Source organism: Rousettus aegyptiacus, unplaced genomic scaffold (assembly GCF_014176215.1).
Source record: "Rousettus aegyptiacus isolate mRouAeg1 unplaced genomic scaffold, mRouAeg1.p scaffold_m13_p_13, whole genome shotgun sequence".
NCBI lineage: Eukaryota > Metazoa > Chordata > Mammalia > Chiroptera > Pteropodidae > Rousettus > Rousettus aegyptiacus.
Genome location: NW_023416288.1, coordinates 80293476 through 80310345, shown reverse-complemented (window position 1 = coordinate 80310345; position 16870 = coordinate 80293476). Strand labels below are relative to the sequence as shown.

Here is a 16870-nt window from a genome sequence, read left to right as displayed (position 1 = left end):
GTGCCTCTTGCAATTGCTTAGTCACATTCATCGTAGGTAATAAATGGCATAGTAATCTGAAAAGCCACATAAAAATAAAATAAATGGTAATTGGAATAAAGTAACATGTGTTTTGGCTAATTGCATTTTGGAGATGGACAAGTCTAGGGAGGATATGGTGGGTGGAATTGTATAAGGGACAAAAGATAAAATAACCAGAAAATGGGCTTTAGTTTAAACTAGGTAGGTGTGTAATGAACTCATAAATCCAAGAGTGTCTTAGTTATTTAAATCTGTGGCTGTTTAGTGAAAATATACTAGGTTTTGTGAATCAGACTGCTCTGCTAAGCTTTGTCAAGTCAATCTGGGACTGCAAATGGGTTTATTGTTCTATTAGATGGCTTTTCTGACTTAGCTTGGGACTGTAATAGTTGGAAACATCGACAACACCCTACAACCCACAAAGAGAATCAAACCTACATAAAGGGATTGGGAGAAAAGAAGGAAGAGAAAACTCCATAGAACCCATACAGTACAGAAGGGTCCCTGGCACTGGAGACTTCATTGCTTTCAGCATTTCAGGGGTGACATAAAACAGGCTAAAACAAGTGCTGCCTTCAGAGACCAGCAGGAGGTGAGCTAAGTGATAACAATGAAAGTCTGAAGGTCATAGCCCTCTAACCTAACAATAGCTCCTGCCAATAACTGCCAAGCAGAATGTAGGCCCAAGCTGCAAGAGATTTTGATTTTTTTCAAGTGAAGCTAGGATTCTGAACTTTTATATAAAATTGTTTGTTTTTAAATAAATTCATCAACAAAATAAAATCCAACCCACCTCCCAAAACAAAACAAAACACCATCAGCCAAATAAAATAACCTCATTAGGGAGTGTACAGGTGGTGATCTCTAAGTTATATTTTTATGCAAATTTAGTAACAGCATGATTTTTAGAGATTGTATCCAGAGGTGGGATGCAATGGAAGAGTAAGAGAACACAGGGTGCCCTGGGCCCTCTCTTTGCAACCTATCCTTACCCTGTTCTCTCCCTTAGCACTTCTAGTTCCTGACATCATGTTATACAGTTATTTGTGAGCTTTATTTCTGACAAACCTCTCCTCCAACTAAAATGAGATCTCCATGAGGGCAAATGCCTGTCTGTCCACAGCTTTAACTCCAACTGTATCTGGTGCATAAGTAGGTGGTCAATAAATGGGTGTCAAGTAAATAATGAGTGACTAGTCCATGCCTCCAACTAAAGCATCCAAGCTAGATGAACTCATGTCATTGAGCCCTATTGCAGGGTCTGATGTCTAATTCCTAGCAGTTCATGAGGCTGCCTTGGGCCAGAACAACCCAGGATAATCTCTATTCAAAAATTTTAATGTGAATAAAATACTCCAAATCCTACTTGTATTTTGGGGGGAAAAATCTACATAATAGAATGGCGAATACACTTACTATTAGAAAGCATGTAAACAAGAGCCTTCATAAGAAAGTACAGCTAGCTAAGCAAGCAGACCCAGGACCTATATCTCCTCACACACAGTGCCGTACTGAGACTACAACAGGACATTAGCATTCTCTAAGAATTCTGCTTAGTGCAAATGGGCATGATGCTGGAGGTGGGAGTGGGGGGTAGAGGGCTGGAGACAATGCTAGAGGACTTCTAGTTCTTGCTGAAAAATAAAATTCTGGTCTTGAAATCCACTACTATCACGGAAAAGAGGCATTTATTTCATCTGTGGCTGCATATAAAGCAGACAATTCTTTGCTTTAAAAGAAAACACTACTCAAATAAGCAGAACTCAAAACAGCGAGCTACTCATGCATGCTTTTTGCCGCTTGCTGTCTGAAGAAAATATCTATGTAATGTGCATGCCATGTTTAATCTTTGAATTTCACACAAAGGTATCCTGCCTGTCCCTGTCTCCATTTCTAGAGTTGAGTCCCAAAGGGACTAGAAATACATTTCCTTTAAGTAAGAAAAAAATATGTTTAAAGGACAGCTAGACCTTTTATAAAAGCACTTTCTTTAAAAGAACAGGGAAGATTAGGTATTCAAAAGATACCCTCTAAAGAGCAGGCCAAGAAGTTGTTCAAGGTCACAGCCTTGCTCTGTGCTTGTGACTCTGTTCCTGCTCAGCATGGTTAACAGAAAGTGTTGAGCCCGAATGGTCTGGTCCTCCAGGTTGCTCCATCAGGATGACACTCAGAATAATTATTGTGGAATTGCTTTTAGTTTGGAAGACTTAAGCAAGATAATAAAAGTTATGGAGCCATACACTTCCTTCATCATATAGAATTTGGAGTCAAAGAGAAGGAACTGACCAGGAACATTCTAAATTAACAAGAGGGTATGCAGTCATGAGCAGACAGAAGACAAGCAGAGTTAGAGGTGAGTTCCCCTAAGCCCTGCTGTCTCTGGCTGATCTTGACTAACACATAGCCTCTCTGGGTTTTGCTTTGTATGTGAGAAGTTTTAAAGATTCCTCGAATCTTAATGCCCTGACAAGTCCTGCCACCTAGCACATGCTCTGATACAGGGAGAAAACTATTTCTTCCATTCTTCTCCCACTTTCCCTCCACATAAGGCAGTCAATTGATTCTAGCAAAGGACCACGTCTTAGTTCTGTCTCCCTAATCCAGATACTTCTGACCAAATACTGAAAACCCCAGAAGAACTGATTCTCCAAATTCTTTGGAGTGTGGCAGACATGGAGATGAGCTGCCCAGATGCCTTTTAAGGTCTATTAGGGTGCCTTGAGCTAAGTAGGGATATAGGGACCTGGCTGTTCCAACCTAGCACGGCTGTCTCTGAACAGGCAGTTCCATTGGACTGGAAGAGACTCCGTCAGGCTGCAGATCATTGCACAATTCTATTTCCTCCCTTTTTCTATCACAGGCTTTATTTCTCTCTTGTACAACCATCATCTGAGCAGAGGTGGGGGGTGGACCCTCGGAGACATAGAAATGCTAATCATTGTAACATATAAGCTCTAATGCTTGTTTATTTTTCCAAAAAGGATCTTTGATAGGCTTCAGGAAACCTATCATTGAGCAACATGATCCTCATCTTTGTAGCAGAAAGACCTACAGTGCAGATTTCATTTCCGTTCTCTTATTTACAAAAACATAGAAAACTTAGTTCCCATTAGTTTTATCCAGTGTTTCTCAACCAGAGGTGTATGTAAGAATCACACAGAAACTTTTTCAATATGCAATTGCCCAGGCTCCACATGTAAAGCTATACTTGGTGGTTTGAGATGTACCACTAGTTTTGGCAGAAAATCCCCTTATTTGGGCCTCTTCCAGATACAAACATTCATACCGCTAAGGATCATTCCAGAAGTTGAGAGGAATTCTATACTAAATGGTTAGTTAAATGATCCTTAGTTCATCTCCAGTTACTTTTATAAGTCTAGCTAGTGATGTTGCAGACTCATTTCAGAGCATGGTGAATTTTCTTAGAAAGTATTATAGAAAGATGAAGCAAACTTTGGGATCAATATCAATTTTTGAAGATTTAAGCAAAAAACGCAAAATGTATAGAGCTCTAAGATTTCCTTTATTGCACATAGTTTGGGGTAAGAAGTTTGGCATTGATTTTTCCATGGAAACTTGAAATAAGATAACTGTGTTCTGTTCCTTCAGGTTTCCACGGTCATCATTGTGCAGGAAATTGTGGTTATGCTCATATTTCACATACTATGTACTTCGGGAGCATCATTTGGGATCCCACTCTTTTCTGTTAATCATGGAGAGCTCAGTCACATATATGTCCAGGGAGAATATTTGGCTATTGCACTTCCTGGTTTACTGAATAAACTTTCTTGAAATGATCTGTATGCACGTTTAGCTTTGCTGTTAGATTTGCGGAGTCTTATTTGATGGCAAGGCTTGTATCCGAAGATACATTTAAGCTGAGATTCTCTAGGACAAGGAAGCTCTAACTTTCCAAGTATACCACTCCTGAGAAGAAGAAAGGTGGGACATTTTTCTGGAATGTTAAATACACTCAGAATAAGCTACTTGGTATTATAACGACTCTCACTGTACCTTTACAGTCAGAGAAAATTTAGAAATCCCAGGGGAATGTAAACAGATGAGAGTGCTATGCGTTGGGGAAAATGTTCGCTTAGCAAATGTCAAGCCTTCTCCAAATGGAGAACACCAGTGGGTGGAGTAGCTGAATGAACTTAAGGAAATTAATCCTCTGTAGATAGCACAACAAACTAGGGTACCCAATAAGAAAAAGAACATTTAAAGTTACTGTACTGTGACCAGCTCTGGACATTTGACAGCACATGATTAAGTGCTAATAATGCTTCTTGAATGCAACACAAACATCCTCTTTCTCCAAGTTACTCTGAATTTACCAGTTAAGAAAGCAATGCTCTGTGGTGGAAAAAAAGACCTGATCTTGAGGGATGCTCACCATTCTGTTAGCTGATAAATGCAAGAATCTCACTGAATATCTCATGGCTTCCTTCTCCTTTCTGCAAGATTACTTCATGGATTAGCTGAGTACACATGTAGATGTGCTTAGTAAATATGCAAATAGCTATGCAGATAGCTATGTGAGGTTTTATTGATTTTTTTTTAAATAAGAGCCTCCCTTAAATTGTGGCTGGGTGCATATTCCCAAGGCAGCACTAGGACCCAGTGGATGAGGATTCCAGCTCAGACAGGCAGCCTCATTTAAATCCCTGCTCCTCACACACCTGAGACTCTGAAGCAGTGACTTAACCCTCAATAGCCAAGTTCCCTCATATGTAACACAGAAACAATTATCATACCTACCACTTTGTATTGTGGTTAGTAGGCAGTAACCCATGCAGAAAAAGCATTCAACACAAATCATAATTCATAGTGTCCAATAAGATGTGGGGCTGTCACCAGAAGTCGTAAAATTGTGAAATACGAGGAAAGTTTGAAGGAAACTGGGGAAAAGCCCTTCCTGGGAAAGCCATCAGCTGCAAGATGTCCCTCTAATGAACTGGAAATATCCCTGGTGGCCGACATGACTCTGAGTCAGCAGGAAAAATCTCTGTTCTAATCTCCAGGTGTATTTTTGTGATTAACTATAAGGTAATTAACCACAGCCCAACAGAGATTGCAGCTGGCATTTTGAAAGGAACATCATAAAGACTATTTTTTTTTCCAGGTATAATTTTACTTGTGACAACAGTATGTTCACACCACACAAGGAAACTTGGCATGCAAAGAACAGCATCTCAAAACGGAGCACAGTAGAATTTGGGGTGGATGCAGGTGATAACGGAGGGGCAGGTGACGGATCTCAAATGTCAAACTTGAGCTTATTTCTGGGCTGGGCAACTGAAGTAAGCTCTGGACTGAGGCACATTTCCTTATGAGTGAAGTGAGTTTATCATGAAATGACATGGATGGCTTCTTATAATTAGAAAAACACACTGACCTTCACACTACACAGGTGCAGCAGCATAATGACCCACCACGTATATGCGCATCAATTCCTAGGGAAAGTCCAACGAAGTTAACTTAGCATGTATCCCAAGTAAACCAAATCATCAACATTACCCACATGAAGAACTTAGTGTCCCTACCCCACCAAGACACCTGGCTTAGGCAACCAACATATATATTAAAAAAAAAAAAATTACATGAAGATCATACTCATTTTGATAAAATGGACAAAATGTAGCAAGTGACATTATTTTATGTTATGAATAATTTGATTTGGATTTTAAAATTTAAGAAGAAAAGAATCATGGGCATAGAATTTTTTTTTCCAAGGAAACCAGGATTTATTATGTGGTCTGTGGAAAGGGAAAGTTCTGCCCACCAAGCACCCAGCTCGAGAAAACTATCTAAAATCATCCTCAGATATGTTCCTCTTATAAGACCCCATGAACCACTAAAAAATGATCTATAGTTATACTGCTGAAAATATTGCTGACTCATCTTGGTGCCTTTATCACTCAGGCATGTACTCATAAGTCAAAGACTCAAGAGAGAACATTATCCCCTTACACAGTATAGCAGAGTATTACCCTAAATAGCAATCACTGATCACACCATCAACACTTAAGTACAAAGAAACCATGTCGAAAATTAGGATTTGAACAGAAAGATGTCAAGCACAGGAAAATTGCTGAAGGTATTCTATCAGGGTCCTCTTATTCCACTAACTCACTCTAGTTCATGAGTTTTTATTCTGATTTTATAACCTCATCTTCTTCTGAAGTTAAAGTTTCTATGAAAGTAATCAATATGGTCTTATTCCAGAATAAAGCAGTATCTGATGTTAGCTTTCAAAAACCCCAGTGAAACCTGAAGCTTTGCTGACAAATGAGTTTGTGTAAGAAATGAATTGCAAGCTTTTATTTTGGGTATATAGATTATGTTCTCATCCCTGGTTCAAGCAGATTTGAATAACCTGCTCTGTGCCCAAACCTATTTTGCTGCTACTTGGCTTCTCAGTGGTAAGGAAACTGCCTAGTGTTCCCTTCTTGAGCCCTCTTTCCCTTTTATGGGTCTCCCAGCTGCTGCTTCTCAGGCTGCCCAGCTCTGCTCCATTTGCAGGATCTTCCATGGTGGAGGTCCTCAGACCCTCCTATGTTTACACTAGGAACCGTCCAATAGCTTCAAATTACTGTCTTAATATTGGCAACTCCAAAATTTCTGTGACAGCCGAAAGCTCTCATCTGAAGTCCAAATGCTCACAATCCCCCAAATGCTGTGCAGAAAAAGTTTGGGATATTTAACTGCAAGCATAATCTTCTCTCCAGAAACCCAGACTCAGAATGGTTCTTTCACCCACCTGGTCTCCTTGTCAGCAACTTGGGAATCCACCTCAACTCCTTTACGTCTCCCAGCCCATTCTCTTCATCTAACTATACACCCAATTCATTTTCCCCTACATTCTAATGGTTCCAGAATCCAACTGCTTCTTATCATTTTTACTTCCTCCATCATGGCACAAGTCTTTTTCCTACCCAATCCCAATTGACTTTAAGTAGTCCCCCCACCATACCCTTGCCCCAAATATATTCTCCACATCAGACAGAATGCTTTTTACAAAAGGAACATCTGATTATTGCACTTCCTTGCTTTAGTGGCTTCACACTGCCTTTGGGAGAAAGTTTTAAACACAAATTTGAGACTTGTAAACATGCAAAATGGATTTGGCCTTGTCTTATCCCTAACTTCACTGCCTGCCTCCATCTATTCCACCAATGACACCCCAGTCACCCAGGGAGTTTTACAGTCTTCAGAGGCACTCACTTCTTTCCTTGGAAACTTCAGTATGCTCTTCCCTTTGTCTGAAATGTGCTTCCCTCAGCCTTTTTTTCTCCACAAATTTTAGTCCTCAGTGCTCCTGTGTCTCCCAGTCAGGACATGCCTTTGGAACAGTTATACCCTGTACTTATTTTGGAAATTTTGAAAATAATTTTAAACTATTTATGCAATTTATTTAATGTCTGTGTTGCAAAATCACCCAGGGTTCTCTGGTGGCTGGACTGTCATCCTCAGTACTTAGAGCCTGGTACAAGAGCATGCTCACTATATATTCTGAGAATTAGATGAATGAATGATTGAATGATCAGGGACTATCTGAGTCTATGAGGAACTCACAATCTAGACTTAGAAGATATTTAAAAAAAAAACTTTTATTTCGCCTGTCCTAAACCAAATATTGATCTAATCTATCAAATATATTTATACATATATACATATTTATACATAGACACATACATTAAGAGTGTAAGCAACACAGAAATTAAAGACCATTCAAGTTAGATGCTATTTATTTAGCATTCAGGGCTGGGGATACTGGTGTATTTCACTTTGCAGTTTATTGTAAGTTGTTTTCTTACAGATTTCTAGTTGTTCAACTGCAAAACTTAATGCTAGCAAAGCAGAAGTGGAGACTTAATTAATAAAGTAAATGAGGATTAAAAGGATCTAGCTCTAGGTCCCAAAATCTCATAAGAAGGACCTGGAAATAACGCTCTTCATTAGGAATAAGCTGGAGCCTGAGGAAATTAAGAAATGAAATGAGGACTAAGTGACTTGTGCTGTAACCTCTGCTTTCAGAGTAACTAAGCTTAACAGATCCAAACAAACTCTTCATTTCTGCTATACAGGAGTCCACCAGATCCAGGTGAATAATTGGAAAGATTTTAAGTAAAGGAAATCTCAACAAAAAAAAAAATGACAATTGACATTATCAGGGGTCAACAAACTTATACCTTGTAAATAACTAGAGATTGGACAATTCTTCCTTCAAATTACAAGTGATTTATATGCAGCCGTATCCACTTCTATTGTACTCAAAGTGGCGTGACCCTTGTGAAACATTCTTGGAGCCCACTGCACAGTGCAGCAAGAAAGTCAAGTGGGAAGGATGGCTCTGAAGACCTGGAGTAGAAGGTAATAGGGTCCTACTCCTTTATGGGTCCAGAGTAGAAGTGACAGGGTCCCACTCCTTTATGGGTCTCTGAGTCAGCTTTTCAAATCCCTGGCATCTGCTCTAGGGCCTGTAAACTAACCCTCTGATGGTGTCATCCTATGAGTCAAAACTAAAAAGCTTATATACCATATCCATGGTCCAACGCTCTGTCACTGCTACTAATTCATCTAGGTAGAAGTTACCATTATTAAAAATCAAATGAATCAGGTAAGATATTACTCCAGGTATAATATTGATCTTGCTCCTACCCAAATGATCTTGGTCAAGAAACTAATACAAAAGACATAACATTGGGTGCTCAGACCACATGTGATTTATCATGTGCTAAAATTGTGTTTGTTTTGCTTTCCTTTTATTCATTTGGTCTGCATCCGAGAAGTGAAGGATTTTTAGGAAGAGATCATGATCATTCATGAGTGGAATGGATAAAAGAAAGTATATAAAAGATAGATTTTTTAAAAACTTTTTTCGTAATTACTAAAATATTGTATATTTGCTGTTTAAAAAGCCAAGCCATACAGATAATATGATGACAATTCACTCATAATACCATCCCTAAAGAAAGCCAGAGATTCTTGTTTGGCGTGAGCTCCTCATTTCCCAGGAATGGTTTGAGAAAAGTCTAACCAAGGTGCCACCTTCTGGGCAGCCAGGACCTTGTACGTCCCACTAGCCTATGGGTGAGCATCATGGGGAAAGAAACCTCAGAGTTGCTGGCCTTCAAAAGAAGTTCACAATATTTTAAAATAATTAAATTTACTTTAAGTGAATGTACCTGATAACCTCAGAAAACCAGTCAGCAAGCACAATCACCCTTCACAAAAGAATGCAATTGTAACTATCAATTATTTTAAATCATCCTCAGTATGAACGATTGACATTTAAGATCTGTTGAGCAGCAATAGGAGATGCCAAGTTGCAGAGACATTTAAAGACATTTAATTTTCATTTCAATGGCCATCAGCCCTCAAGAAAATGTGATATCCTCCTTTTTCTCGCATGCCGAAACACTAGCCTACCGTCTGCCATCCACTAAATATTTGTTGGCTAACTGACTGACTGGATAAATGGAGAAAGGAATAACTTGTATATGTATTCCTACACATCACACCAGACCCCCTTGGAGGAACAAATTAAACTCAATTATACATATCTAAATAAAATTTTTAAAAATTTATTTCTTCTTAGAGACAAGAAAATTACTTTTGCTAATTTAATGAAATTATCATTGTTGAGAGATTCCAAGAACAAATTGTTTCCTTAGATCTTCCCCTCTTCTTGCTGTCATATCAGGTACTGATCAGCTGATAGCCATGTGGCTAGTATGCTAAAACAAATGACAGTCTGTTTTTAACTGTGTGACCATGAAGTCATCAACACTATTTGGGGTCTGACTGGTTTTGTTTCATTCCAACCTCATTTCTTTCAATCCATTGTCATAATCCCACTTAAATTTTTAGGAGATATAAGATTTACTACTACATAACTTTAAGTGTATTATTATATTGAATTCATTTTCCTGAGAAGGTCTTTTCATGAGTCAATACCTAATAACATTATTTCCTGTCACTAATGACTTACTCCTTTCAAATTCTTAGGTTCCTCTATTTTTCTAGGTTGGTTCTCTTAAAAAAAAAAAAAGGCATGAGGGAGGGCTTTGACGAATAGGCCAAGCTTTACCTGAAGAACATGGAATTGGTTGGATAGCCAGTGAGCTGCTAATTTTTTAATACTCATTTTATTAATATATTTTTTATTTTCATTTATTCATATATTTCTCCAGTTACCCAGCATATTCATGACTGAGTGTTTACTAATAATAATACACAGAAAGAAAATGAAGATGGCTTAACTTTAAACTTTAAAGTCCCCAAACTTTACATTTGATATTTTCTTTCAAACCTGATGGGTTCATGCTGGTTCTAAGGAAGACTTGTTCCAAAATGGCTAGTTTCTCCTCAAAGAGGCAGTTTCAATTCCACCGCCAAGCAGCATAAATATATGAGTGCAGCTTCCTCCTCCCAGCACCTTATTCTTCACACCCCAGTTTTGAGCAGCAGAGGGACAAAGCCAGGAGGAGAGGTAAAGCTAAGTCCAGCACCTAAAATGTGAGGATGGGTGGGGCAGCACCCAGCCAGCCTTCCTTCCAGGTTAGTGTTCAAGGACATGAGCTGAGTCCCCACATTACCACTTCAATCCCTCTCAGTGCTGTGATTTACTACTGCTAAAAAAGAGGGGCAGACCCACTTTTTCTCCAATCTTTCCGATTCCATCCACAGAACATCTGTGATGGAGAAACTCATACTTGACTGACCACACAACGAAGCTGTCTTTTAAGAATAATAGTTGATCCCGGGATGTTTTCATTAAAAGAAGATTTCAGTGACAGACTAGCAAAACTTTTTCCTTGTACAATAAGCAATATGTTAGGGCAGAATTATGCAAAGCATATGGGCTTAACACTGCCCTCAGCAACTAGGGCTCACCTTCACTGGTTTCAATAGCTTAATTAACTTACCCATCACCAACATGAGAGTAGACTTTGTCCCATTCAGTGTGTTTTCATGCTCCAAGTGTGACAAGAAGAAAAATAAAGCTGGTAGACTGCATTTCTGCCTCTATTTTCAAAATCTATCACCACCTGTCTTTGAAGGGTAAATTTTGCTTATCTTCAGGGAATCAGAGGTACCATATATCAAAGCAGACTCAAAGTCATTCAATAGTTATCGACAATTTACCATATGCCTGGCATCATTTTAGCATTGGAAAGTAAAGTGGAAAAAACTAATATCTTTTATATAGTTTTCTATGTATTAAGCACCATTCTAAGGGCTCAATTCTTACAATAACTCCACAAAGCAATTGCTATTATTGTCTACATTTTACAGATGAGGAACTTGAGCCATAGAGAGGTTATATAACTTGCTCAATGTCAAGAGTAGAGCCAGGATTCAGACCCAGGCACTGAGCTCCAGAGTACAGACAGACCAAGTCCCTGCCCTAACAGAAACCAATAATCTGATATATTTATTAACGTACTGAACAGATAACATACATCCTGGTCAGAAATGCCTTTAAGACACTGAAAGGAAGTAATGTGCTTCTTCCCACAGTCTCCAGGGGCCTAGCTTCCTCTCAGGTAAACAGAGCCACTTTTTCTCTATTTTTTTTTTTTAGTTTCAACTTTACAGTCTAATCTTTCTGAAATTTATCCTTGTGTATAAGTAATTATATTTATTACCTATTTTATTTTAGGTTTTTGCCCCCCACAAATAATTTTCCAAGTATTAATTGTTAAGCCATCACTTAATATATTAGAACACACTAATTATTTTTATAAATGCATATGTATTCAGTATCATCAATCTCATTATTGTTCTTGGTATTTATATATGGACACAAAGTTTTCATGTTTGCGTATGCTCCTGTGTTTATAGTTAGACATGTAAAGTTATTTACTATGTGTTTATAATATATATTACATTGGGTTAAGCACAAGTACTACTTTTACTAATTTTTGAGATAAATTCTGAAAAATCTAGTTAAGCTTGCATTTATTCTGTCTATAATCTGGAAAGCCAGGTTGCTATGAAACCAGGCAGACATGTGGAAATTGTCTATGAAAGCATTATAGTTATTACAAGGCATTTAAAAGAGTGGGAGGCAGGGGAGTCTCAGCCACACCCACAGAGAAGACTCCCTGACAAGGATGCCAGGGAACCCAATACTTAAACATCATTGGTCACATTTGAGAACATAAAAAATCCCATAGCTATTGTTAGTGAATTAAACTAAACTAACAAATGAATATGGGAAGGTTTTAAACATTGTTACCTCATCTAGAAATATTATGTTTCTCTACTTATTAAATTCATGTTTTAGTTTATAAAATTAATAGTAATATTTTTTTAAATTTGTTTTATTTTTCAATTATAGTTGATATTCAATATTGTATTCATTTTAAGTGTACAGCATTGTGGTTAGACATTTATTTAACTTACAAAGTTATCACATTTTAAGTCTAGTACCTCTCCTGACACCATACATAGTTATTACAATATTATTGACTATATTTCCTATGTGATACTTTACTTACCTGTGACTATTTTGTAACTGCCAATCTGTACTTCTTAATTCCTTCACCAGCCATCCAGAACCCCTTTCCATCTGGCAACCTTCAATTTGTTCTCTATATCTATGAATTTGTTATAGTTTTATTTGATTGTTTACTTTAATTATTAGATTCTGCATATAAGTGAAATCATATGTTATTTGTCTTTGTCTGACTTATTCATTTAGTATAATACCTTCTAGATCCATCCATATTATCACAATAGTAAAATTTCATTTTTCTTATGGCCAAGTGATGTTCTGTTGTATATATGTTCCACTTCTTTATTCAATCATATATTGATGGACACTTAAGTTGCTTCCATATCTTACTTATTGTAAATTATGTTACAATGAACATAGGTATGCATATTTCTTTTCAAATTAATGTTTTGTATTTTTTCCAGTAAGTATCCAAAAGTAGAATTGCAGAGTCATATGGGAGTTCTATTTTTAATGTTTTGAGGAAACTTCATATTGTTTTCCATAGTCACTGCACTAATTTGCAGTTCCATCGATAGTGCACAAGAGTTTTCTTTTCTTCTCATCCTCACCAACATTTGTTTTTTGATTTATTGATGATAGCAATTCTGATAGGTGTGAGGTGACATCTCATTGTGGTTTTAATTTGCATTTCTCTGATGATTAGTACTGTTGAGCATCTTTTCGTATGTCTATAGGCCATCTGTATACTCTCTTTGGAGAAATGTCTATTCAGGTCCTCTGCCTATTTTTTAAGTCAAATTGTTTTTCTTTTTTGGTGTTAAGTTGTTTGAGTTCCATATACATTTTATATATTAACCTTATATCGAATGTGTCTTTGGCAAATATCTTCTCCTATTCACTAGGTTTCTTTTTTGTTTTGTTTATGGTTTCCTTTGCTGTGCAAAAATTCTTTGGTTTGTTATAGTACCATTTGTTTATTTTTTCTTTTGTTTCTCTTGCCTGAGCAGACATATCTGGAAAGATATTACTAAGAGTTTACTGCCTATGTTTTCTTCTAAGAGTCTTATAATTTTTGGTCTTAAGTTTAAGTCTTTATCTGTTTGTGTTCATTCTTCTATACTATATAAGAATGTGGTCTAGTTTCATTTCCTTGCATGTATCTGTCAAATTTTTTCAACACCATTTATTGAAGAAACTCTTTACCTCGTTGTAAATTATTGCCTACTTTGTCATAGATTTATTGGCCATCTAAGTGTGAAGTTTATTTCTGGATTCTCTAATCCATATCATTGATCTATGTATCTGTTTTTATGCCTGTACCATGTTGTTTTGATTACTGTGGCTTTGTATAGTTTGATATCAGATATGTGATACCTCCAACTTTGCTCTTCTTTCTCAAGATTGCTATAGCTATTCAGGGTCTATTGTGGTTTCATATAAATTTTAGGATTATCTGTTGTAGTCTGTGAAAAATGGTACTGGTATTTTGACAAGGATTGCATTGACTCTGTAGATTGCTGTGGATAGTATGGACATTTTAAAGATGTTGATTCTTCCTACCCATGAGCACAGTATATGCTTCCATTTATTTGTATCTTCTTTAATTTATTTTTTCAATCACTTATAATTTTCTGAGAACAGGTCTTCTACCTCCATGGTTAATTTGATTCCAGATATTTTATTGTTTTCAATGCAATCCTAAATGGGTTTTTTTTTATTAATTTCTCTTTCTGAAAATTCATCATTGGTGTATAAATGTGCCGCTGACTTCTGAACATTAATTTTGTAACCTGCTACTTTATTGAATTCATTGATCAGTTCTAACAGTTTTTTGGTGGAACCTTTAGGGTTTTCTATGTGGAGTATCATGTCATTGGCAAATAGCAAGAGTTATACTTCTTCCTTTCCAATTCGGATACCTTTTCTTTCTCTTTGTTGTCTTATTGCTGTGGCTAAGACTTGCAGTACAATGATGAAGAGGAGTGGTGAAAGTGATCACCCTTATTTGTTCCTCATCTTAAGGAAAACCCTTTAGCCTTTCCCCATTGAGTGTGATGTTAGCTGTAGCTGTAGGTTTGTCATGTATGGTCTTTATTATGTTGAGATATGTTCTCCCTGTTCCCATTTTGCTGAGAGTTTTTGTCATGAATGGATGCTGAATTTTCTCAAACACTTTTTCTGCATCTATTAATATGATCATATGGTTCTTATCTTTCAACTTGTTAATGTGGTGTATCACATTAATTGATTCATAAATACTGTACCAACCTTACATCCCAGGAATAATTCCAACTTCATCATGGAGTATAACATTTTTAACGTACTGCTGAATTCCTTTAAATAATATTTTGTTGAAGATTTTTGTGTTAACATTTGTAAGAGATATCAGCCTATAATTTTCTTTTTTTGTAATGTCTTTGTCTGGTTTTGGAATGAAGGTAATGGTGCCCTCATAAAAAGAGTTAGGGAGCCTTCCCTTTTCTTCAGTTTTTTGAGATACTTTGAGAAGAATAGGTGTTTATTCTTCTTTGAATGTTTAGTCAAATTCACCTATGAAGCCATCTGTTCCAGGACTTGTTTTGGGGGAGGTTTTTGATTCCTGATTCAATTTCACTGGTAGTAAGTAATTGGTCAGTTCATATTTTCTGTTTCTTCTCGACTCAGTTTTGGGAGATTGTATGTTTCTAGGAACCTATCCATTTCTTCCAGATTGTCCAATTTATTGGCTCAAATTTGCTTGTACTATTTTGTTGTGATCTATTGTGTTTCTGTCGAGTCCCTAGTTATTTTTCCTTTTTTCATTTCTAATTTTATTTATTTGAGACCTCTCTTTATTTTCCTTAATGAGTCTGTTTAAGGGCTTGTCAATTTTGTTTATCCTTTCAAAGGACCAGCTCTTGTTTTATTAATCTTTTGTATTTTTTTCTAGACTCTATTTTGTTTACTTCCACTCTGATCTTTATTATTTTCTTCCTTCTATTTATTTTTGGTTTTGTTTGCTGTTCTTTTCTAGTTCTTTTAAGTGTGAGTCTAGTTTGTTTATTTGAGCTTTTTCACGTTTCTTGAGGAAGGCCTGTGTTGCTTTGAATTTCCCTCTTAGGTTTGCTTTCACTGTCTCTAGGCATTTTTTGACATTTTTTTTTTTTTTTGTCTCAATGTTAATGCATTCATTGTTTAGTAGCATGATATTTAGCCTCTATGAGTTTGTGCATTTTCCAGTTTTTTTCTTGTAGTTGATTTCTAGTTTCATATTTCTGATTTCAGTTTTCTTAAATTTATTGAGGTTTGTTTTGTGTCCTAACATGTGGTCTCTCCTGGAAAATGTCCCATGTGTGCTTGAAAAAAATGTATATTTTGCTGCTTTGGGGCAAAATACTCTAAAAATATCTATTAAATCTTTTTGGTCTAGTGTGTCTTTTATGCCCAGTATTTCCTTGTTGATTCTTCGCCTGGAATATCTCTCCATTGATATCAATGGAGAGATAACCTACTATAAGGATAGTGATATCCTACATAAGGATATTACTGTCCATCTCTCCTTTTATGTGGGTTAATAATTGTTTTATGTATGTAGGTGTACCTATGTTGGGTGCATTTATGTGTACTAGGGCTATATCCTCTTAATTTTTTTATCTCTTTATCATTATGTAATTTCCTTCTTTGTCTCTTATGATAGCCTTTTTTTTTAAAGCCTATTTTGTCTGATATAAGTATTGTTACCCTTGCTTTATTTTTCATTTTAATTTGTGTGAAATATCATTTCCATCTCTTTACTTTTAGTCTGTGAGTGTCTTTTGATCTGAAATGAGTCTCTTGTAGACAGCATATACATGGGTCTTGTTTTCTCGACTATTTGGCTATCCTATGTCTTGTTTGGAGCATTTAATCTTACTGCATTTAAAGTAATTATTGATAGGTACATAGTTACTGCCCCTTTGTATTCATATTTTTTTCCTCATTTTTTTTTTTGCCCCTTCTTTATTTTACATAAGTCCCTTTAAGGTTTTTTTGTAATACTGGCTTGTTGGTGATACATCCCTTAAGTTTACCTTATCTGAGATGCTTTTTACTTCACCTTCCATTTTAACTGAAAGTCTTGCAAGATAGCATATTTGTGCTTATAGATTTTTATTTTTCAAGGTTTTGAATATTTCTTGCCAGTCCCTTCTGGCCTGCAAAGTTTCCATTGAAAAATTAGCAGACATTCTTATGGGGGTACCCTTGGAAGTAACTAGCTGATTTACTCTTGCTGCTTGTAAGATCTTCTCTTTGTCTTTGACCTTTGACATTTTAATTAAGATGTGTCTTGGTGCGGATATGAATTGCTCTTGTTTGGTACTCTTCAAGCTTCCCGAACTTGTATGTCTAATTACTTTGCCA

The 16870-nt window shown here is 36.6% G+C and overlaps 1 protein-coding gene across 4 annotated transcripts in view; it reads right to left on the bottom strand.

Moving 5' to 3' along the window:
- Positions 1–16870, bottom strand: part of HECW1 (HECT, C2 and WW domain containing E3 ubiquitin protein ligase 1) — a 455900-nt gene that overhangs the window by 352678 nt on the left and 86352 nt on the right. The window contains exon 2 of one of the 4 annotated variants that reach the window (XM_016118947.2): positions 5417–5474. The exons of the other annotated variants lie outside the window; for them this stretch is intronic. Coding sequence (XP_015974433.2) covers positions 5417–5443 — 27 coding nt within the window. The 5' untranslated portion in view covers positions 5444–5474. The remainder of the gene's footprint in view (positions 1–5416; positions 5475–16870) is intronic. 4 annotated transcript variants of the gene reach the window in all.